Consider the following 22,822-nt stretch of genomic DNA (forward strand, 5'->3'; position numbering starts at 1 on the left):
TTCTTCGAAGAGTGGAGCTAATAAACCATACAGAAAAAACATTTTGAAATTAGCCATTGGACAGCAAAAATTATACAATGAAAATAATTTTAATAGCTTGTACCATAAACAAGTCCTAAGATTGTTGAAAAATTTCAACGCATATTGTTTTTGTTTGTTTTAAAGTCATGTTAAACATTTAAACAAAGACTTTCTAGCTTTAAAAGGACTAACTCACACATTTTTTATTTTTAGACAACAAATAATTTCTCTCAAAAACCCATAAAAATTGAGTACTCTGAAAGTGACTAGTGGAACAAATGTATTGACATAAGAATTTTACAGATATTCCTACAAAAAAAGTTGCCAATTTTAAGTGTGCCATGAACAATGTATGGCAAATATGCCTTGTACTCCTAGAAAGAGTTCAAATTGACCAGTAGCAAAGCTGCATTGGCATACTGGCCACCAAGCTCAGTTTTATAAACATTACTTGTAAAATTTTATGACAAAGAACAGTTTCTTTAAGCTTCCATATTTTTAAGTCTGACAAAATAGTCCCTATAGCTAAAATATAGGTCTTGCTTTATCACATTAAAATATAAATAGCAGCATAAAGCCTGGCTGGTGAAAAATGAATAACATTGCTAATAATTTTGGAATATTTTTTATTATATGAATTTCTTTTCTTTTTTTTTCATGTGACATTTAAAACATGTTCAATATATGTAAAAACAACTTACAGACTATCAATGCAAGGGAAACTACTCTTATTCAATATTAAGAACTCACCTTATTCCCTACCTTCCCATTAGAATGACATCAGGAAACTAGCAAATTGAGCAAAAAACAAAGAAGACATTGTTAAACTTCAATTAAGTGTGTTTTGTTACAATTCATAAATTGAAGTAATTAAAAAATTCCTATATTTATCTAAATAGTAAAAACATTACAATTTACAACTTTGCACGTACTTTAAAAGCTTCACCCCAGCACTGAATTTCATCTTAATCAAGTACTGTTCAAACGTTCTTCTGACTTTAAAGGAAACAAAATAATAATACATTTTACAATATATACAATCATCTGATAAGTGAGTAAAAATATCAAAAGAATTGGAAAGAATTAGTGCCAGAAAAATGGTCACTATCAAAGAAACAACTGAATTACATGATGGTATCATCTGAAAGGCCATTTGACCCCACTTTGTTTGAACCAAACAACTTCTTAATGTAGTGGTACCTTGCTCAATGATCCTCTAGGTTAACTGCTTGATGTATAAGCTATAGCGAATCTTGTATCAATCTGAAAACAATTTGACCCGAGTCTGCATACATGCTGCATTTGCTTGACAAAGTAAATATCATCTTCCAAAAAATGCATATATTCTCACATAAGACTCTCTGTTTAAATATCACAATATGACATAATATACAACAAGAGCTGTCCGTAAGACAGCCAAGCTCGACTATTCGAAATATTGTCCCAGAAGCAGGAAAATATTACCCAAAAAGGTTAAATATCAAAAGAGTTTTAAGTTCAAAAGGGGGAATAATTTGACCAAAATGCATATCAGTTATGAGACTTGCTGCTATCAACTAGTTTTATAACGCCGAAGGCACATGTGAAGTTTCAAATCAATATCTGCATTAGTTTTGGAGATAAAAACTTGCATGTAAAACTTTAACCAGAATTTTCAAAGTCCAAAAGGGGGCATAATTTGCCCATAATACATGCCAGAGTTATGGGACTTGATCCAGTGAGGTTAGTAATTGATCTAGAAAAAGAAACAAGAGATCACAGAGTGATCTTGGCGCCCACCAATGTGCCATTTTGGAGTGTTCCAAATTTCAAGACTTACTGACTAGCTCAAGGTCAAATTTCATTTCCGTGGTCCAAATTCGAAAGCTGTAGCTTGAGAAATGTGAAAGTAGGTCACTAGATCAATCTTAAGGTCAAAGTTTAATTTGGTACACAAAACTATGCAAGTGGTCCAAATTTGAAGGCTTAGCTTGAGAAATGTGTAAGTAGGTCACTAGGTCAAAATCAAGGGTCAAATTTCACTTCAGAACACAAATCTATGCATGTGGTCCAAATTTGAAGCCTGTACCTTCAAAAATGTGAAAGTAGGTCACTAGGTCAATGTCAAGGTCAAAGTTTGTTTCGGTACACAATCCTATGCATGTGGTCTAAATTTGAAGCCTGTAGCTACAGAAATGTGAAAGTAGGTCACTAGGTCAATCTTAAGGTCAAAGCTCATTTCGGTACACAAAACTATGCATGTGGTCCGAATTGAAGGCTGTAGCTTGAGAAATGTGAAAGTAGGTCACTAGGTCAAAATCAAGGTCAAATTTTATTTCAGAATACAGAACTATGCATGTGGTCCAAATTTGAAGCTTGTACCTTCAAAAATGTGAAAGTAGGTCACTAGGTCAATGTAAAGGTCAAAGTTTGTTTCGGTACATAAAACCATGTATGTGGTCCAAATTTGAAGGCTGTAGCTTGAGAAATGGGAAAGTAGGTCACTGGGTCAAAATCAAGGTCAAATTTCATTTCGGAACACAAAACTATGCATGTGGTCCAAATTTGAAGACTGTACCTTCAAAAATGTGAAAGTAGGTCACTAGGTCAAAATCAATGTCAAATTTCATTTTGAAACACGGAACTATGCATATGGTCCAAATTTGATACCTGTACCTTCAAAAATGTGAAAGTAGGTCACTAGGTCAAAATCAAGGTCAAAGTTTTTTCAAGTGCACAAAACTATGCATGTGGTCCAAATATGAAGACTGTAGCTACAGAAATGTGAAAGTAGGTCACTAGGTCAAAATCAAGGTCAACTCATGTCAAGGTTCATCTTGCCACTCAAAAATATACATGTCCAAATTTGAATGTTGTAGTTATTGACAAGAAGATTTTAAAAGCTTTTCCCTATATAAGTCTATATGAACCATGTGACCCCTGGGGCGGGGCCATATTTGACCCTAGGGGGATAATTCGAACAAACTTGGTAGAGAACCACTAGATGATGCTACATTACAAGTATCAAAGCCCTAGGCTTTGTGGTTTGACAAGAAGATTTTCAAAGTTTTTCCCTATATAAGTCTATGTAAACCATATGACCCCCAGGGTGGGGCCATATTTGACCCTAGGGGTATAATTTGAATAATCTTAGTTGAAGACCACTAGATGATGTCACATACAAAATATCAAAGCCCTAGGCCCTGTAGTTTTGGACAAGAGGTTTTTCAAAGGTTTTCTCTATACAAGTCTATATAAACCATGTGACCCCCAGGGCGGGGCCATATTTGACCCCAGAGAAATAATTTGAATCATCTTGGTAGAGGACCACTAGATAATATTTCATACCAAATATCAAAGCCCTAGGCTCTGTGGTTTTGGACAAGAAGGTTTTCAAAGTTTTTCCCTATATAAATCTATGTAAATTATAGAAATAAACAAAGGGCCATAACTCACTCATAAATTGTTGAACCAGTCTGATTTTCAGGGGGACACAACTAGGGTACCAATACATCATTCTGACAAAGTTTGGTCAAAATCCCCCCAGTAGTTTCTGAGGAGATGCGATAACGAGAAATTGTTAACGGACGGACGGACGGACGGACGGACGGAATGACGGACGGACGGACCACGGACGCAGAGTGATTTTAATAGCCCACCATCTGATGATGGTGGGCTAAAAATAAGTTTCAAATCTATATGCCTTTTAGTAATAGCTGTATGTACTTGCACGCAAAACTTTAACCAGAATTTGCTAAGTCCAAAAGGGGACATAATTTGGCCAAAATGAAGGTCAGAGTTATGGGACTTGCTGCTATCAACTAGTTTTATAACCCCGAAGACACATGTGAAGTTTCAAATCAATATCTGCATTAGTTTTGGAGATAATAACTTGCATGTAAAACTTTAACCAAAATTTTCTAAGTCTAAAAGGGGGCATAATTTGCTCAAAAAACATGTCAGAGTTATGGGACTTGACCCAGTGAGGTTGGTAATTGATCTAGAAAAAGAAAAAATAAGTTTCAAATCTATATGCCTTTTAGAAATAGCTGTATGTACTTGCACGCAAAACATTAACCAGAATTTTCTAAGTCTAAAAGGGGGCATAATTTGGCCAAAATGAAGGTCAGAGTTATGGGACTTGCTGCTATCAACTAGTTTTATAACCCCAAAGACACATGTTAAGTTTCAAATCAATATCTGCATTAGTTTTGGAGATAGTAACTTGCATGTAAAACTTTAACCAAAATTTTCTAAGTCTAAAAGGGGGCATAATTTGCTCAAAATACATGTCAGAGTTATGGGTCTTGACCCAGTGAGGTTGGTAATTGATCTAGAAAAAGAAAAAAAAGTTTCAATCTATATGCCTTTTAGAAATAGCTGTATGTACTTGCACGCAAAACTTTAACCAGAATTTTCCAAGTCCAAAAGGGGGCATAATTTGGCCAAAATGAAAGTCAGAGTTATGGGACTTGCTGCTATCAACTAGTTTTATAACCCCGAAGACACATGTGAAGTTTCAAATCAATATCTGCATTAGTTTTGGAGATAGTAACTTGCATGTAAAACTTTAACCAAAATTTTCTAAGTCCAAAAGGGGGCATAATTTGCTCAAAATACATGTCAGAGTTATGGGACTTGACCCAGAGAGGTTGGTAATTGACCTAGAAAAAGAAAAAATAAGTTTCAAAGCTATATGCCTTTAATTGATGGCTGTATGTACTTGCATGCAAAAACTTAACCAAGGTGTGATGCCGACGCCGACGCCGACGCCAGGGTGAGTAGAATAGCTAGACTATTCTTCGAATAGTCGAGCTAAAAATGCAAGTGAATATTAAAAAGCTTTACACATTTTCATTCTATTATTTTGCAGAAACAATTTCTTTGGCTACACACTGGCTCGCACTGCCATCCGCCAACTGAGCCATTTGCTAAGATTTCACGAACTTAGCTTACTCTTAGAACGTGACTATTTTATCTATAACATCAGGTAAAAATCTAATTAATTAATTTTGCACTGAAAGTGACTCCAAACAGCTTTGAGCCAGTGTGACCAAGCTACAAAATCATTTATTTCCATTTTCAACAACCTTTGCTTTCAGCTTAATCCTACTTATTTTTGTTGTGTACAATATTTGTTTCATGTAGCTGTATATAGATGAATAACATGTTTAAACCAACATCCTTTACATTATTTGTTTTTGCAGTAACCGTTCAACTTCATAATTTCATATTCAAAATATAATTCAAACTTGGAATAATTCAAAGATTTTATAAAATGTAACATCAAGTTCATCAACAGATTGAACAAGAGCTGTCTGATGACAGCGCGCTCGACTATTCGAAGAATTGATTGAAGAATGGGGTCAAAATATTTCCACGGATATTCAGGCAAAAGAAATAAATAGATTAGACAAACAATGTTCCTGTATTACTTTGATTTCGATAAGTCTTGCACTAAATGGCAATATATGAGCCAATTTCAAAGTCCAAAAAGGGCCATAATTCAGTCAAAATAGTTATGTACTCTTGCCTACAGATGGAAATCATAATGATAAACAAGTGTTCAAAGTTTAAAAGCCACATGTCAAATAGTTTTGACAAAACATGGACTTGTATGAAAACAGAACCAATTTCAAAGTCCAAAAAGGGCCATAATTCAGCCAAAATAGATGACAGAGTTATGTTCTCTTTCCTACAGATAAAGACTATTATACTAAACAAGTGATAAAAGTTTCAAAGCCATATGTCAAACACTTTACAAAAAATATGAACTGGTACGAAAAACTTAACCAAGATTTCTAAGTCAAAAGGGGCCATAATTCAGCCAAAATCCTTGATGGAGTTATGTACTCTTGCCTATAACTGGACATGGTGATGGTAAACAGGTGTTGAAAGTTTCAAAGCTTTATCTCAAAAGACTTTGTCAAAATATGAACTGGTACGAAATATTAACCCAGATTTCTAAGTCAAAAGGGCCATAATTCAGCCAAAATCCTTGATGGAGCTATGTGCTCTTGCCTATAACTGGACATGGTGATGGTAAACAAGTGTTGAAAGTTTCAAAGCTTTATCTCAAAAGACTTTGTCTAAATATGAACTGGTTTCGAAAAACTTAACCAAAATTTCTAAGTCAAAAAGGGCCATAATTCAGCCCAAAATCCCTGATGGAGTTATGTACTTTTGCCTATAACTGGCCATGGTGATGGTAAACAAGTGTTGAAAGTTTCAAAGCTTTATCTTTAAAGACTTTGTCAAAATATGAACTGGTACGAAAAACTTAACCATGATTTCTAAGTCAAAAGGGGCCATAATTCAGCCAAAATCCTTGATGGAGTTATGTTCTCTTGCCTATAACTGGCCATGATGATGGTGAACAAGTGTTGAAAGTTTCAAAGCTTTATCTCAAAAGACTTTGTCAAAATGTGGACTGGTACGAAAAACTTAACCAATGTGTGACACCGACGCCAACACCGACGCCGTGATGAGTAGGATAGCTCTACTTATTCTTCGAATAGTCGAGCTAAAAATGAAACAAAATCTTAACTTTTAAAGCCTACAGAAAACAATGTTTAAGGTGAATGGAAATCCTTTAATTGAAATGTCAAATGTTAAAAAATGAGACCTAATCTTTCTTTTCTCATGTTCATAAAATAACACTTAGAATTCACCATACCGTATTTGTTTCTATTTGACTTGATATCAATTATATCAAGGTCTAAAACTGATTTTCAAACACAAGCCAAAACTCCATCAAAACCACTCTCTTATTCTTCAAAAGGAATTGAACACTGATATAAAAACAACACAGTTACACAGAATGGACTTCACATTAAAAACACACATAAAATATTGCACTGCTATCTTCTCTGTTTCTGTTTGGAGCCCGATTTTGATGAACTACCACCCCCTAGCCAGCCGGCCAACATTTCTGACATATCGGGTAAACTGGATTTATCATTCAAAGCTTTCATCTGAGACTGCATCTCCTGAAATAATTGGAAGAAAGAGTTGAGACAATGCAATTTAATCTGAAAAATTGAGAGACAATTTACATGCAAAATTCTAAAATAGTAAGTCATTCAAGGAATGTGTAATCTATATGCAATTTCAAACTGAAAACGAAAAATGAATTATCTCCCTTGAATTAGCATTCTCTTCTATCAGAAGTTCATCATATAATCGTTCAACAAGGTAACCATGGTAGGCCTCTACTTCTTTACAATTAAAACAGGAATTAAAATATATCAGGTATGTTTCTCAGTCACAACAAATTATTTAGAATAGAACATGTATCTTTATGTTCAGCCAGTAGACAAGATTTCCATTTAGACAGCCTAGAGTTCAATCACGATCCCAGCCAATGTACCCGGTACTTTGACTGTGACAATTTGTCAGTAGATAATCAAAGGCCTCCCAAGTCATTTGCTTTCCACCTCTGACTCATATGGCAAATGTATCAGTTACAAGTACTTGGCACACAAGGTGGTCTAGATAAAGAAAGCCGGCTGTGTTACCTGACAGTTGTGACGTAACTAAGTACAATGTAAATGTTGAAATGATGATAATCTATATTAAAAATTTAAAATTTGATATGAGCCGCGTCATGAGAAAACCAACATAGTGGCTTTGCGATCAGCATGGATCCAGACCAGCCTGCGCATCCGCGCAGTCTGGTCAGAATCCATGCTGTTTGCTTTCAAAGCCTATTGGAATTAGAGAAACTGTTAGAGAACAGCATGGATCCTGACCAGACTGTGCAGATGCACAGGCTGGTCTGGATCCATGCTGGTCGCAAAGCCACTATGTTGGTTTTCTCATGACGTGGCTCAATTATCTTTAAAAAAATACTTTTCTTGGTGTCATTAAAAAGCTGTGCATAGTAATATATGCCAGAAGACAGCTCTGAATCTGTGTTGAATAAAACCCTTAAGGGGCTTATCAGGGTTGCTATTAAGGGATTCAGCAGATAAAGAGGTAATGACTGCACTCTTAGCATGACTATAGCCATGACCTTTGACTTAAACAAGAGCTGTCCGTAAGACAGCCAAGCTCGACTATCTGAAATATTGTCACAGAAGCAGGAAATGATTACCCAAAATGTTAAATATCAAAAGAGTTTTAAGTTCGAAAGGGGGCATAATTTGACCAAAATGCATATCACAGTTATGGGACTTGATGCTATCAACTAGTTTTATAACCCCGAAGAAACATGTTAAGTTTTAATTCAATATCTGCATTAGTTCTGGGGATAGTAACTTGCATGTAAAACTTCAACCAGAATTTTCTAAGTCCAAAAGGGGGCATAATTTGCTCAAAATACATGTTAAGAGTTATGGAACTTGACCCAGTGAGGTTGGTAATTGACCTAGAACAAGAGCTGTCTCCATAGGATGACACATGCCCCCGATGGCACTTTGAATGAATAGTTATGGCCGATGTTAGAGTTTAGGACCTTTGACCTATGGACCTGGGTCTTGCGCGTGACATGTCGTCTTACTGTGCCACACATTCATGCGTAGTTATTTTAAAATCCATGCATGAATGACAACGATATGGACCGGACACGCCCATCAATGCACTATCATGAAATATGACCTTTAACGTCTAAGTGTGACCTTGACCTTTGAGCTACGGACCTGGGTCTTGCACGCGACACGTCGTCTTACTGTGGTACACATTCATGCCCAATAATTCTAAAATCCATGCATGAATGACAAAGATATGGACCAGACACGCCCATCAATGCACTATCATGAAATATGACCTTTAACGTCTAAGTGTGACCTTGACCTTTGAGCTACGGACCTGGGTCTTGCGCGCGACACGTTGTCTTACTGTGGTACACATTCATGCCAAGTTATTTGAAAATCCATCCATGGATGACAAAGATATGGACCGGACACACCCATCAATGCGCTATCATGAAAAATGACCTTTAACGTCTAAGTGTGACCTTGACCTTTGAGCTACGGACCTGGGTCTTGCGCGCGACATGTCGTCTTACTGTGGTACACATTCATGCCAAGTTATTTGAAAATCCATCCATGGATGACAAAGATATGGACCGGACACGAAAATTGCGGACAGACCGACAGACTGACAGACCGACAGACAGACGGTTCAAAAACTATATGCCTCCCTTCGGGGGCATAAAAGAATAAATAAGTTTCAAAGCTATATGCCGTTTGGTAATAGCTGTATGTACTTGTACGCAAAACTTTAACCAGGATTTAACAAGTCCAAAAGGGGGCATAATTTGCCCAAAATACATGTCAGAGTTATGGGACTTGATTCTATCAACTAGTTGTATAACCCCTAAGACACATGTTAAGTTTCAATTTAATATCTGTAGTGGTTTTGGAGATAGTAACTTGCATGTAAAACTTTAACCAGGATTTTCTAAGTCCAAAAGGGGGCATAATTTGCCCAAAATACATGTCAGAGTTATGGGACTTGACCCAGTGAGGTAGGTGATAGATCTAGAAAAAGAAAAAATAAGTTTCAAATCTATATGCCTTTTAGCAATAGCTGTATGTACTTGCACGCAAAACTTTAACCAGAATTTTCTAAGTCCAAAAGGGGCATAATTTGGCCCTAATACATGTCAGAGTTATGGGACTTGACCAAGTGAGGTAGGTAATTGATCTAGAAAAAGAAAAAATAAGTTTCAAATCTATATGCCTTTTAGTAATAGCTGTATGTACTTGCACGCAAAACTTTAACCAGAATATTCTAAGTCCAAAATGGGGCATAATTTGGCTAAAATGAAGGTCAGAGTTATGGGACTTGGTGCTATCAACTAGTTTTATAACCCCGAAGACACATGTGAAGTTTCAATTCAATATCTGCATTAGTTTTGGAGATAGTAACTTGCATATAAAACTTTAACCAGAGTTTTCTAAGTCCAAAAGGGGGCATAATTTGCACAAAATACATGTTAGAGTTATGGAACTTGACCCAGTGAGGTTGGTAATTGACCTAGAAAAAGAATAAATAAGTTTCAAAGCTATATGCCTTTAAATGATAGCTGTATGTACTTGCATGCAAAAACTTAACCAAAGTGTGATGCCGACGCCGACACCGACGCCAGGGTGAGTAGAATAGCTAGACTATTCTTCGAATAGTTGAGCTAAAATCTCAAAATCAAGCGAGTCCATTGTGACTGTGCTTTTTGTACCAACGGTCAAGGATCTTCACCTCTGACCCAGTGTATTCAAAAGTCATAAGGGGTCACGGCACTGCCCATATGTAATGCTAGGGCAAGACATTCTCAAGACATTGAGCTGAAAAACTGTTAATACTGAAAGTCAGCTTGACTTTTGACCAACTGAACTCAACAAAATCAATAGTGGTCACCCTATAAACAATATGTTTAATGTTTGAAGATCATAATAAGGCCAAAAAAATCTTAACTTATTTTGAAGAAACTAAACTGCTAACAGGTGGGCAGCAGGCAGAGAAATAATCCCTTGAGATGTATAAATAACCCCACCCCAGGTTTTCTAACATTCAAAAGTTCTCATAACTTGCTACAGATAAAGAGGCATCTATAATGAAACATTGATAAGAAATAATTTTACTGCTGCCAGTATCCTCAAATGTGTAATATATAATCTAAATACATGTTATGTATAACTAAGGAATGTTTCTTTGTGAACTTTGTTCAAAACAGAAGCTGTCAACTGCTTAACAGAAGAAAAGTTATACTTAACTCTTCATAAACAGGTGAGAGTGGTTTTACAGGATCTGCCAGTAACCTGACAGGCTACAAGTAGGTCAGTAATTATTTTCAACTAGAATGACCCAAAAGTAGAATCAAGGTACACAAGCCAATCCTAATATAATTTTTAATCTAATCATACCTTTTGTGCCTCTGGATCCGCAGCATTCATCATTTTGGGTAAAATCATTATCAACACCAACGGCAATACCATTGTCAACACCTGTAATACATTGTACATGCAGCTTATATCATAGTAAGTATTCATGTATAGTTCTTAAAAGTTCAATATACAGTTCTTTTTGAGAATAGGGTACCTAACTTGGCAAGCTAAGAAACAAGAGGACCATGATGGTCCTGAATCGCTCACCTCTTCAGAAACATGACCCAGTTTTGAGTATGACGTTGTTTTTTCTATTATCTGAGAGTGACCTAGTTTTTGAGCTCATGTGACCCAGATATTATCAAGATAAAAATTCTGACCAATTTTCATGAAGATCCATTGAAAAATATGGTCTCAAGAGAGGTCACAAGGTTTTTCTATTATCTGACCTATTGACCTAGTTTTCGAAGGTACGTGACCCTGTTTTGAACTTTACCTAGATATCATCAAGGTGAACATTCTCACTAATTTTCATGAAGATGTCATGAAAAATATGGCCTCTAGAGAGGTCACAAGGTTTTTCTATTTTTATACCTACTGGCCTAGTTTTTGACCGCACGTGACCCAGTTACAAATCTGACCTAGATATCATCAAGGTTAACATTCTGACCAATTTTCATGAAGATCCATTCAAGGGTATGGCCTCTAGAGAGGTCACAAGGTTTTTCTATTTCAAGACCTACTGACCTAGTTTCTGATTGCAGTTGACCCAGTTCAAACTTAACCTATATATCATCAAGATAAACATTCAGACCAACTTTCATACAGATCCCATGAAAAATATGGCCTCTAGAGAGGTCACAACGTTTTTTCATTATTTGACCTACTGACCTACTTTTTGAAGGCACGTGACCCATTTTCGAACTTCACCTAGATATCATCAAGATGAACATTCTGACCAAATTTTATGAAGATCCATTCACAAGTATGGCCTCTAGCGAGGTCACAAGGTTTTTCTATTTTTAGACCTACTGACCTAGTTTTTGACCGCACATGACCCTGTTTCGAACTTGACCTAGATATCATCAAGATGAACATTCAGACCAACTTTCATACAGATCCCATGAAAAATATGGCCTTTAGAGAGGTCACAAGGTTTTTCTATTATTTGACCTACTGACCTAGTTTTTGATGGCACATGACCCACTTTCAAACTTGATCTAGATATCATCAAGATGAACATTCAGACCAAATTTCATACAGATCCCATGAAAAATATGGCCTCTAGAGAGGTCACAAGGTTTTTCTTTTATTTGACCTACTGACCTAGATTTTGATGGGACGTGACCCACTTGCATACTTGACCTAGATATCATCAAGGTGAACATTCTGACCAATTTCTATGAAGACCTCATGAAATATATGGCCTCTAGAGTGGTCACAAAGTTTTTCTATTTTTAGACCTACTGACCTAGTTTTTGACCGCACGTGACCCAGTTTCAAATTTGACCTAGATATCATCAAGATGAACATTCAGACCAACTTTCATACAGATCCCATGAAAAATATGGCCTCTAGAGAGGTCACAAGGTTTTTCTATTATTTGACCTACTGACCTAGTTTTTAAAGGCACGTGACCCAGTTTCGAACTTGACCTAGATATCATCAAGGTGAACGTTCTGACCAATTTTCATGAAGATCTTGTAAAATATATGGCCTCTAGAAAGGTCACAAGGTTTTTCTATTTTTAGACCTACTGACCTAGTTTTTGAAGGCACGTGACCCAGTTTCGAACTTGACCTAGATATCATCAAGGTGAACATTCTGACCAAATTTCATGAAGATCTTTTGAAATATATGGCCTCTAGAGAGGTCACAAGGTTTTTCTATTTTTAGACCTACTGACCTAGTTTTTGATGGCATGTGACCCAGTTTCAAACTTGACCTAGATATCATCAAGATGAACATTCTGACCAACTTTCATAAAGATCCCACAAAAAATGTGACCTCTAGAGTGGTCACAAGCAAAAGTTTACCGACGGACGCACGGATGACGGACGCTGCGTGATCACAAAAGCTCACCTTGTCACTATGTGACAGGTGAGCTAAAAAAGCGGAAAATTTAGTAAGTATACTCTTTTCAACTTTTTCCATGGTAATACTGTATATGACAGAAGCCTTAATACTGACAGAAATAGCAAATAAAGCGCTGACTGTGAGCTCAATTAGTGTAATTTATTTGTTAGATAACTTTAGACAAAATTGTGTGTGTCTCAGCTACACAAATTTAATCTTAGTCCATACTCTACTTCACATGCAACAAAAAGCTGTTCAAAATCCCAAAGTTATTAACATTTTATACATCACACAACATAATTTTCTTCTTTTTTATCATTTGGTTTTGTTTTTGTTGGGTTTAGCATCAAATTGTCAAAATGTTAGGTCAAACATTTACTTTCCAGCTGGAAAGCTTCTTTATATATACACACACACACACACACACACACACACACACACACAAACACACACATATGTATATATCTCAAAGACTTCTTCAGCATAAGTGAGATTCTGAACCAACAGCAGTGAGGGAGAACTGATCCAAAGTCAGCAACCTTAACTGTTTGGCCACGGAGACCCAATCTCATTTTCATTGAAATCAAGTGATAGAAATCTGTAACAAAATTCTTACCATTGGATTCATCAGAAAATCTGTAATTTTCCATTGCTCTCTCTTCTGGAAATAATTTGCCTTCCTCCTATCTCTAAATTCCAATGGATAATGCATTGTTTTGACTACAGATGGTTGTAAATAGTTTACTCTCCTTGCCCGCATCTTTCCTTTGGAGGTAATATCCACTCTTGTGGCTTCAAAGAGATATGTAGGGTTTAGAACTTCTACAACATAGGTACCTGATGGGAGACCATTCAGCACAAAACTTCCGTCGCCTCTGAAAAATAATAAAAACATCTGAATTTATACTGAATACAATGTAACGGTCAATGAAAATTATATTACAATAAACATTTACTGGTATGTTACTCCAGGAAAAACATACATTTTCTTATATTTCAAATTATAATAACTTGGGTCTAAAAATGTTTCTTAAGGGTAACACCAAAAAGTTAGTAGGCAGAACATCAGACATGAGATTGTTACATCAAAAATTATAATTGTTAGCATTACACTTAAAGGCAATGACCTCCAGATTTTGGCTAAAAAATTGTTTTTCTTTCATACTGAAGTTTGGTCATATGAACATTAGAATATGAATTTTTGTTTCTGAACTATTTCAAAAATGCCAAAACAATAAACAAGAAGGTCATTGACCCTAAAGCGCTAACCTGTGTACAAGGCTTCAAGTGTGTTTGTATAAGTACGAGTTAGGTTTCTTCTATGTTAGCCTGTATTATATACATGTCACACACACACTTTTGAACCTAGGGCAATAATTTGAACAATTATGGTAGACATTACAAATCTGATATCACACGCCAAATATCAAGGCTCTAGCTATTAATGATTCAGAGAAGAAAAGTGACCATGCCCCCTGGCAGCATGCATAGAACACGAGTGAGAGCTAATTATGCATATTGTTAGACTCTGGATCTTACCATTATGTGTTTACTCAAACAGTAAAACAAAGTCAACAATTCATGAGCACAGCCTATGCCTTAAATACTAAAGAAAAAAATAAGTTTATTTAGGGCTGTCATTGATTGGGTCTTAGGCATATCAACGATACCGATATATCAGAGGACAAATATCGACGATACATCGATATATCGATTATTAAGTTAGATTAACAACCTGTTTGTTCATATGCTTACTATATACCTTTCTGTAAATGTTATTTTTAGTTTTATTGCCTACTTTTCATATTACTGTTTGATTGTGTTGAATTTGTATTTATGAAATAAAAGAAATAAATAAAAATCAATAACATTTTCCATTTTTATTTTGCCTTCACTCCTCTTTTGCATTTATCCAAATTTACAACTTTGTGAACTTAGGTTGTTTTGAGGGTTTGAGTGTTTTTCTTGATACTTTTTTCTCTCTGTAAAATATCAATTTTTGAAAATGGGAATCGATAATCGATCGACAAAAAAATATCGTTGATACATCGATATCGTTTCTATCGATGACAGCCCTAAGTTTATTATTTTAATTCTTCAGTCCCAAGAAGAAAAAACAAGAAAAACAATAAAAGCTTCCGAATACGGCATACAAATTCAGGGATATAAATTAGCAGGGGCCCAGTAGCCCCTGGTCCCTGGATTTTGGGCGGGGCCCCTAAATTGTTTGAGAAAATGCCCATGATATACCTAATGTTAATTGTTATACATTTATTTTGGACAGTCTGGGCCCCCAAATAAAAACAGCTAGTTTATATCCCTGCAAACTGCTGTTAATTATTTGTCGAATTTGCGATCGTGTTTTTAATAAATACTTCTGTTTCCTGTGACTTACCATGTATTTAAAACAATGAGAAAAATATGAAAAGAAATTTTTGAAATCATCTCCCGTCTTTAAAGATAAAGTATAGTCTCCTAGCTCTTTGTAAATACCGTTCTCAGTATTCAAGTTGATTACGGGACATCCAGCCTGACTCCTGGTCTAGAGGTCCGGTTACCGTACCCCTACTGGCCCAGGGCCCACACTGGGCTGAAAAAAGTTGGAGCCATTTTTTTTTTCGGAAACGGTGGGGAGGGTGCTGGAGAGGTTTCCCTTCCTGCGGCGCGTTGAAATTTTTTTCACTTCCCATAAGCAAATGATGATATTCTAGCTATATAGGGGGACTTTTGAATGAAAGTGGGTATACCTCTAAAGCAAGTTTTGTATCTTAAAATGTTGTTGGATGTTTGAATCAATCCGGCTGAAATATTTTTCCATTACAGCTTCTTTTTGTTGTGGGCCTACTATGTAAATGCATGGCTCTGGGGTTGTGTTTTTGGTGTTCTGTACTTCGGAGAAATCTACCCTTACAGTATTATCTTCTGTGTTGGTAACTTTGGTAAAACCAATACAGGATTACATTTCAGATCCATTCCCTACTTTTTGACTTGACTTGACTTGACTTGACTTTTAAAGACATTAAAAAACATGGCAAACACCTTTACTAATTACTTACTAAGATCTGACGGTGGCCACAACATTAAAAAAATCATCAAACCGTTCATTATTTTGCCGATTTGTTTATTAATTATTTGATCCATGGAAATTAAAGGCATCAGACATTTAATCTGCCGTAATGACAACAAAACAAAACGATTATTCTTACCCGATAATTGGTTGCTAACTGATTGCAAATTGCATCTTCTCGCGTGTCAAGATGTTTATTACACATACACATTGTTAAATGTAAAGTGAACGCAGACTGGGTAGTACTATCTCAAAATAATTTAATTTTATAAGGTAAAATTATCGGAACCAGTCAACTGTTTTTTAACGTAATTTCTCGGAGGTTACGATTTAGAACGTCTGAAACAAAATGGCGGTCCAAATTACGATGATTTTTTCATTATCGCCACTCGCGATTTTTCTTCGCCACTTTCATCGCAAATTCGCCAAATGGCTCGAGTGGCGAACGGCAGCGTGGGCCCTGCTGGCCCTAGCCACTTCCTTAAATCTAAGATCTGTAATCATTATAAATACATTGTACATGTAGTAATGATGTACAAGAAAACGTTCCAAACTGATTTTATTGGGGCTGTCCAAACAGAAATATACAGAGTAAGTTTGGACATGACGCACTATGTCATGACCAATTATTTGGACTAGTCCTATATAGGCTGTAAATTTAATATGAATTAAGGCACCGCCTGGCATGGGGATTTATCTTTTATACACCCACTTACAAAGAAATATTCAACACTCAAAAGAAAGTGAAAGTTTGCTCTTACAGTGATGTTTACATTTAGTGTCATCATACCACTGACAGCGAATATCATACTTCGCAAAATTTACGGGAAGCCGTGATGATGACGTCATTCAACGCGTTCTCACACTGGCTTCAGCTGACTGGCTTTAGAATTTGTTTGCTTGTTTGCACTCCACGCAGAAACTGGACGACCTTTACACTTCCTTACTGTTTTAAAAGTGTTTTTCAGTTGCACGTACAGTTTTCATTATGAAAAAGAAGTACAAAAGAATCATGTTGGCGCGGTTTACGAATTTCTGTGAATGATTCGGGGTGCTCAGTCTGCGGTGTGTAGATAAACCTGAACTGGAAAACATCGAAAAAATTGCCTCAGTATATGCAAACAACAAAGACGAATAACTATATACGGACGTTACCGTCTCAGGGATTTTCATCCCCTATTTTTTGGACTCAGCCTTGACTGGTACTGACATAAATGTTATTAAACATCGTTAAAAGCTGAATTTCATTGTTCAGCCTTAGCTCTCACCTCAAATGAGCAACATAGTCCCCTCCGTCGACCACAACTTGGGTATTTGCTATCCAGTCCTTTTCCGTTGCTGAAACCACTTCAACCCGACCTTCAATTTTGAACACATCTCCTGTTTCTGATTCAACTATTTCTGTAAGAACCTTACTTATGAAAAGAAGAAAAACAGGGAAAATTCTTGAATTATACCGATTCATTCTACTTTTTCTTTCCGGAAGTGACAAGTAGGCGTTAATATAATTTCTTTACTGCGTGAGAATAGCGAGAAATAGAGGATATTTGTTTGTTTCAGGTCAGAGACCACCAATTGTTTTCCCATAGACTTACATTGTAACGTTTTGGCGTGTACGGTCTTCCATACATCGAAACATGTATATCTAATTACAAGTTTTTCAAGAACTATCTTAGTTCTACCAAAATATCGGACGAAAAACATATGAATAGTGATACTTTATTTAAGTAATTTTCGTGTGAATGAGATGACCCCCTATTTACATCATTGACATGGCGGGAGAAATTCGTTTGATAAAACTTTTTTTCAATACACATAAAATGTAGCAGATTTTGTCAAAATGTATAATAAGATACTGTAAATGCAGTGAAAAAATATCAATTTTGAAAAAATAATCACTTCTTGGGTTTGTTTACATGACTGACCAATCAGAACGCGCAGACGTTACCTTATTCCCAGGTATACACTTACCTCATTCCCAGTAAGTTCCCTGTACTTTTTTGAATTGGTGGTCTCTGACCTTCAGTGTAAGATCGAAATATATTTCACCGAGTGAACACTATAATGCAATATTTTCACGAGTGGCGCAGCCACGAGTGAAAATGTAAATTATGGTGTTCACGAGTGAAATATATTTCGATCTTACACTGAAACAAATAAATTTTCTATTTATTTTATGTATTTTTTAATGAATTTAACCAAATTATATCCAGTTTGTCCGCGCAACGTCACGTGCATCGCATCATGACGTCATAATGTCGTGACGTCAGAATGTCTTTGTAGAAAAACTGTAAATAGTTCTATTACGTTTCCTGATTACTGTTACACTTTGTTATGATAGAATGTATATATTTATGATACTGGTAGTATTGTTATACATCTATATCTTAACTGAAGTATATTTTGCATGGAATTTTCTATTATTTATAATTCATATTCTTTCGCATTCAAGTGTAGTTCCTTACCAGTGAAAAATAAAAATGATATTTTCACTGTTTGAAACAGTGAAAATATCAATTCTATTTCACTGGTAAATATCAGTATCTCACTGATGAGCATAAAATAAAGGAGTATATTCGGGGGGCTGTGACTAAGGTAGCAGTTGGTAGTTTCCAGCCACAGATTCGAATTGGCCAGGTCAAAATCTGTCATTAGAGATAAAACCTTGAAGTGAAGGCTGTTTTGATGTTTGAAATATTTGTTGATGTGAGTTTGTGATTAACAAGTTTAAGAATGGTATGTTGCAGAAATTCTGGCAGATGCGAATGTAAGCTTGATGGCATCATTTTCATATAACTGCTTGAAATGCATATATACCACTATCAGCATTGAGCGTCTCGTGAACTGTCAAATGTCATATAGGCGTCACACAGTTGAAAATAGTGAAAAAAGTAATCGGTAGACAGGTATTTTTGTCCAGCTCTGCAAGTAATACTTGAAACTGAGTACAGAATGCAAGTGGCCATTTGGCTCTATCATTTCCCCTAACATTTTAAGGCCAGTTGGAGATATGGCTAATTTGGGCTGAAATGTCATGTATTTTCGCGGGCTGAAATTATCTTTCAGGTGGCTTGTGGATTTAAAAATCTATGCTTTGTATGAAGTTTACTATGTATTTTATTTCTTCTTCAAGTAAGATGTAAACCGGTATCTTTTTATTTTCAGGTCTGCATCTCGTAAGATATCGGAAGCCGTCTGACTTGGCCACATCGCTCGGAAGTCCGAAGTACTAGAAAAAACCGCCATCTGCTACCTTAAGACATTTGTCAATTTTTGTAAGTACTATTTCATGCTTTCTTTTGTGTTGTTCAAGCTCTCCAGTATGTGTTATTTAAAAATCCGAGCTGAATGGATTCATAACATAGACAGATGTTGTTTGATATGGTAGAAGTTAAGGGGAGGTAACTCTGATTTTACCGGGTAAGTAAATCTTATTTTTGTTTGTAGTGTAGGATTTTCTTAAAATTTCTAGCGGGAAACACATTTCTTTTGTAGTTTATATCAAATTTAAAGGAAGAAGGACTATTTAAAGGAAGTATTTGTGCAACTTTTTGGCATTTTGTAAATACATGGCTGTTTCACAAGGCTCGGAACTGGATTTTGTGGTGATATTTCTTTCGAAGATATTTCTCGAGCGGCAGGTATGATTTTAGTTCTTACAAATTTCTATTGTGGCTTTATCGGTGTCAGGACATGACGACAGAAGAAAAGTGTAGAGAGTGGATACATCTTGGGTGCATTTAAGGTCCTGGAGTGAGGTAACATTTGCAGATATTTGTTTTTAATTAAGAGAAGATATGGTTTCTCGGAGATGTACTGGGAGATTGCTCGAATTCGTTAAAATAGGTGAGTTTGGCAACAACAACAACAACAACAAAAGTGCATTGTAAAATATTTATTTAAAGCTATTTTATACTTACTGTATGTAAGGTAATATGAAAAAGTACTTGTAAACAGGGGCGGCTTTTCCTGAGCTTGCGGACTTGAAGTACAGTTAGTCTTGGGTAAGTAAGCTGTGCTGCTTTTAATTCTGTTCCTCAAGTATGCAGGGCTGTGCACAATGCTAATACAGTACATTTATGGCCATCATGTAATAGTAGGTAAGTCTTTTTTTAATGTCAGAAAGATAGATGCAGTAAGAAATATGTGTGTAAAATGGGGCCAAATCCACAATATTGTAGACATTGTTTGGACATGTGCAATTTGCAAGAAGAACAAAGCATTGTTTAAATATTGGTAAGATTTTATTTGTCATAGATCATTTTCTTAGAATCAGGTGCCAGGCAGTCCATGGAGATGCATGTCTTGGTCCTTAAGGTAGCAGTTGGTAGTTTCCAGCCACAGATTCGAATTGGCCAGGGTCAAAATCTGTCATTAGAGATAAAACCTTGAAGTGAAGGCTGTTTTGATGTTTGAAATATTTGTTGATGTGAGTTTGTGATTAACAAGTTTAAGAATGGTATGTTGCAGAAATTCTGGCAGATGCGAATGTAAGCTTGATGGCATCATTTTCATATAACTGCTTGAAATGCATATATACCACTATCAGCATTGAGCGTCTCGTGAACTGTCAAATGTCATATAGGCGTCACACAGTTGAAAATAGTGAAAAAAGTAATCGGTAGACAGGTATTTTTGTCCAGCTCTGCAAGTAATACTTGAAACTGAGTACAGAATGCAAGTGGCCATTTGGCTCTATCATTTCCCCTAACATTTTAAGGCCAGTTGGAGATATGGCTAATTTGGGCTGAAATGTCATGTATTTTCGCGGGCTGAAATTATCTTTCAGGTGGCTTGTGGATTTAAAAATCTATGCTTTGTATGAAGTTTACTATGTATTTTATTTCTTCTTCAAGTAAGATGTAAACCGGTATCTTTTTATTTTCAGGTCTGCATCTCGTAAGATATCGGAAGCCGTCTGACTTGGCCACATCGCTCGGAAGTCCGAAGTACTAGAAAAAACCGCCATCTGCTACCTAAATACAGAGTTGGTGCGCCCGTGATATATTACAGACTCCGGTATATACCGGATTAACTAAATTTGAACAAAAATACCTTAAATGTATATATTTTGTAACCATGGTGATTCTAACCCTAACCTTTAGTCAATATATTATGCACATTATACACTAAATACGTGCGGACATGCAAAAAAATGAGTATTTTTGCCGTGCGTTCCATTTGATAATAATTCCGCGCATGCGCCGAACGGCTGCACCAACTCTGCAATGAGAAACATTCTATTCGGTGACTGTGACTCAATGCAGACTTGGAGCGCCGGTTTAAATTACAGACTCCGGTACATACCGGATTAACTAAATTTGAACGAAAATATCTTAAATGTATATATTTTGTAACCAAGGTGATACTAACCCTAACCTTTAGTCAGTATTTTATGCATATTGTACACTAAATGCATGCGGACATGCAAAAATATGCATATTTTTGCCATGCGCTACAATTGATAATCACTTTCGGGCATGCGCAGAAGACCGCTCCAAGTCTGCAATTAATCTGGTTCGATTTACAGTCAACTCGTCCCCTAGTCAACTCGTCCCCCAGTCAACTCGTCCCCGATTTGGTCATTTCGTCCCCCTCGGCGATTTCAAATTGGTCATTTCGTCCCCCCTTTTTCGGTCCCCCATTTTAAAACTTTTTTTTGAAAAAAGATTAAAGTATGATGAATTAAGTCGTTTTTTCTTTCAAATAAATATATTTTATGCTAAAGATATACATAAGTTTTCGTTTGTTTATAGAACTTTTTGCTTTAAAAATGATCGATTTAATAAGGACGATTTTCTGTTGTTTTTTTTTTTTCTCTTTTTTTTGTAAGTCTGCTATGTTGGACAACACGATTGCTGTTTAAATGTCCGTATTTGATGCTGCTTATGTTCAAACTCTTGAATAAGACTAAACTTTTTATTAAACTTTTTTATAACTAATAATTTCCTCACTCCAATCAACTATTAACACATTTAATTCTACTAGGGGAAATTTTTGACACATTCATTCGGTCAGTCAACAACTTCTCACACAATTAAATACCAATATCACCTTCCAGTCAGCCCAATCAACGCCTTTTAATGTGATCAATAACCTTTAACACCTTTCGTATGCAGGGATATGCTCATTCTACCTTTTTTAGAAACCACTTTCTCCCTACTTTTGAAGTATTTTTTTTTATTTAATGGCAAAAATGAATATAAAGCATGTTAGTTATTTTTAGTAAAACATATGCGACTGATAGATATTATTTGTTCATTCTTTATTGTATTTCTTATTAAAACTTTCTTTTATTCTGACCAGGGGTAAGGATTTATTGCTCTCTCTCTTTTCTTATTATGATTTTTAAAAAGTTAATTAGATTTTCTGTTATATTATGTTTTTGATACTAAGGGCATTCTATTTAATTTAATTTATTTTTATTTCAGTTAATTGTCTTATATTTTCAGTATATTTCTTTTATTATTTTATCAAACCTAATTATTTAAGGTTAACTGTTCCAATATAACTCTTTCGAAACTCAGGATGATTTTAAATACAAGTTTTCAAAGTAAAAAAAAATATAAACAAACAAAAATGCCTAAAATATTAAGGGGGACAAAATTACCAAAAGGGGACGAATTGACCAAAAGGGGGACGAGTTGACCAAAATGGGGACGAGTTGACCAAATTTTATCATGAGGGGGACGAAATGACCAATTTTGGGGGACGAAATGACCAAATCGGGGATGAGCTGACTGGGGGACGAGTTGACTAGGGGACGAGTTGACTTGATACCTCTGGTTCCCTGTCCAATATTGGTTCCCATTCAAAATGGCTTCCAATTATTGGGTCGTACTTTTTTGAAGTT

General features: G+C 35.9%; 1 protein-coding gene and 1 long non-coding RNA gene across 2 annotated transcripts; one reads left to right on the plus strand and one right to left on the minus strand.

Annotated features, from left to right (window-relative positions):
• Positions 1 to 630: 630 nt before the first annotated feature.
• LOC128551584 (ER membrane protein complex subunit 7-like) lies at positions 631 to 17,477 on the minus strand. Its single transcript, XM_053532480.1, has 4 exons — positions 17,238 to 17,477; positions 13,519 to 13,777; positions 10,866 to 10,946; positions 631 to 6,989 (listed from the first exon to the last, which is right to left on the minus strand). The coding sequence occupies exons 1-4, from the start codon at positions 17,432 to 17,434 to the stop codon at positions 6,861 to 6,863; spliced, it is 666 nt and encodes a 221-aa protein (XP_053388455.1). The 5' UTR covers positions 17,435 to 17,477; the 3' UTR covers positions 631 to 6,860.
• Positions 17,478 to 18,567: 1,090 nt separating this feature from the next.
• LOC128551585 (uncharacterized) lies at positions 18,568 to 20,904 on the plus strand. Its single transcript, XR_008368837.1, has 2 exons — positions 18,568 to 19,244; positions 20,858 to 20,904. It is a non-coding gene; the product is annotated as an uncharacterized LOC128551585 (long non-coding RNA).
• The last annotated feature ends 1,918 nt before the right edge of the window (positions 20,905 to 22,822 follow it).

This window comes from Mercenaria mercenaria, unplaced genomic scaffold (assembly GCF_021730395.1).
Source record: "Mercenaria mercenaria strain notata unplaced genomic scaffold, MADL_Memer_1 contig_1279, whole genome shotgun sequence".
NCBI classification, from domain to species: domain Eukaryota; kingdom Metazoa; phylum Mollusca; class Bivalvia; order Venerida; family Veneridae; genus Mercenaria; species Mercenaria mercenaria.

Bases quoted from the DNA above. Each gene is read 5' to 3' on its own strand.
- LOC128551584 (XM_053532480.1), bottom strand. From the start codon at position 17,434: ATGAATCGGTATAATTCAAGAATTTTCCCTGTTTTTCTTCTTTTCATA. The intron at 13,778-17,237 runs GTGAGAGCTAAG...ATTATTTTTCAG, and splicing joins GACTATGTTGCTCATTTGAG to AGGCGACGGAAGTTTTGTGC. The intron at 6,990-10,865 runs GTATGATTAGAT...CAATTATTTCAG, and splicing joins CGGATCCAGAGGCACAAAAG to GAGATGCAGTCTCAGATGAA.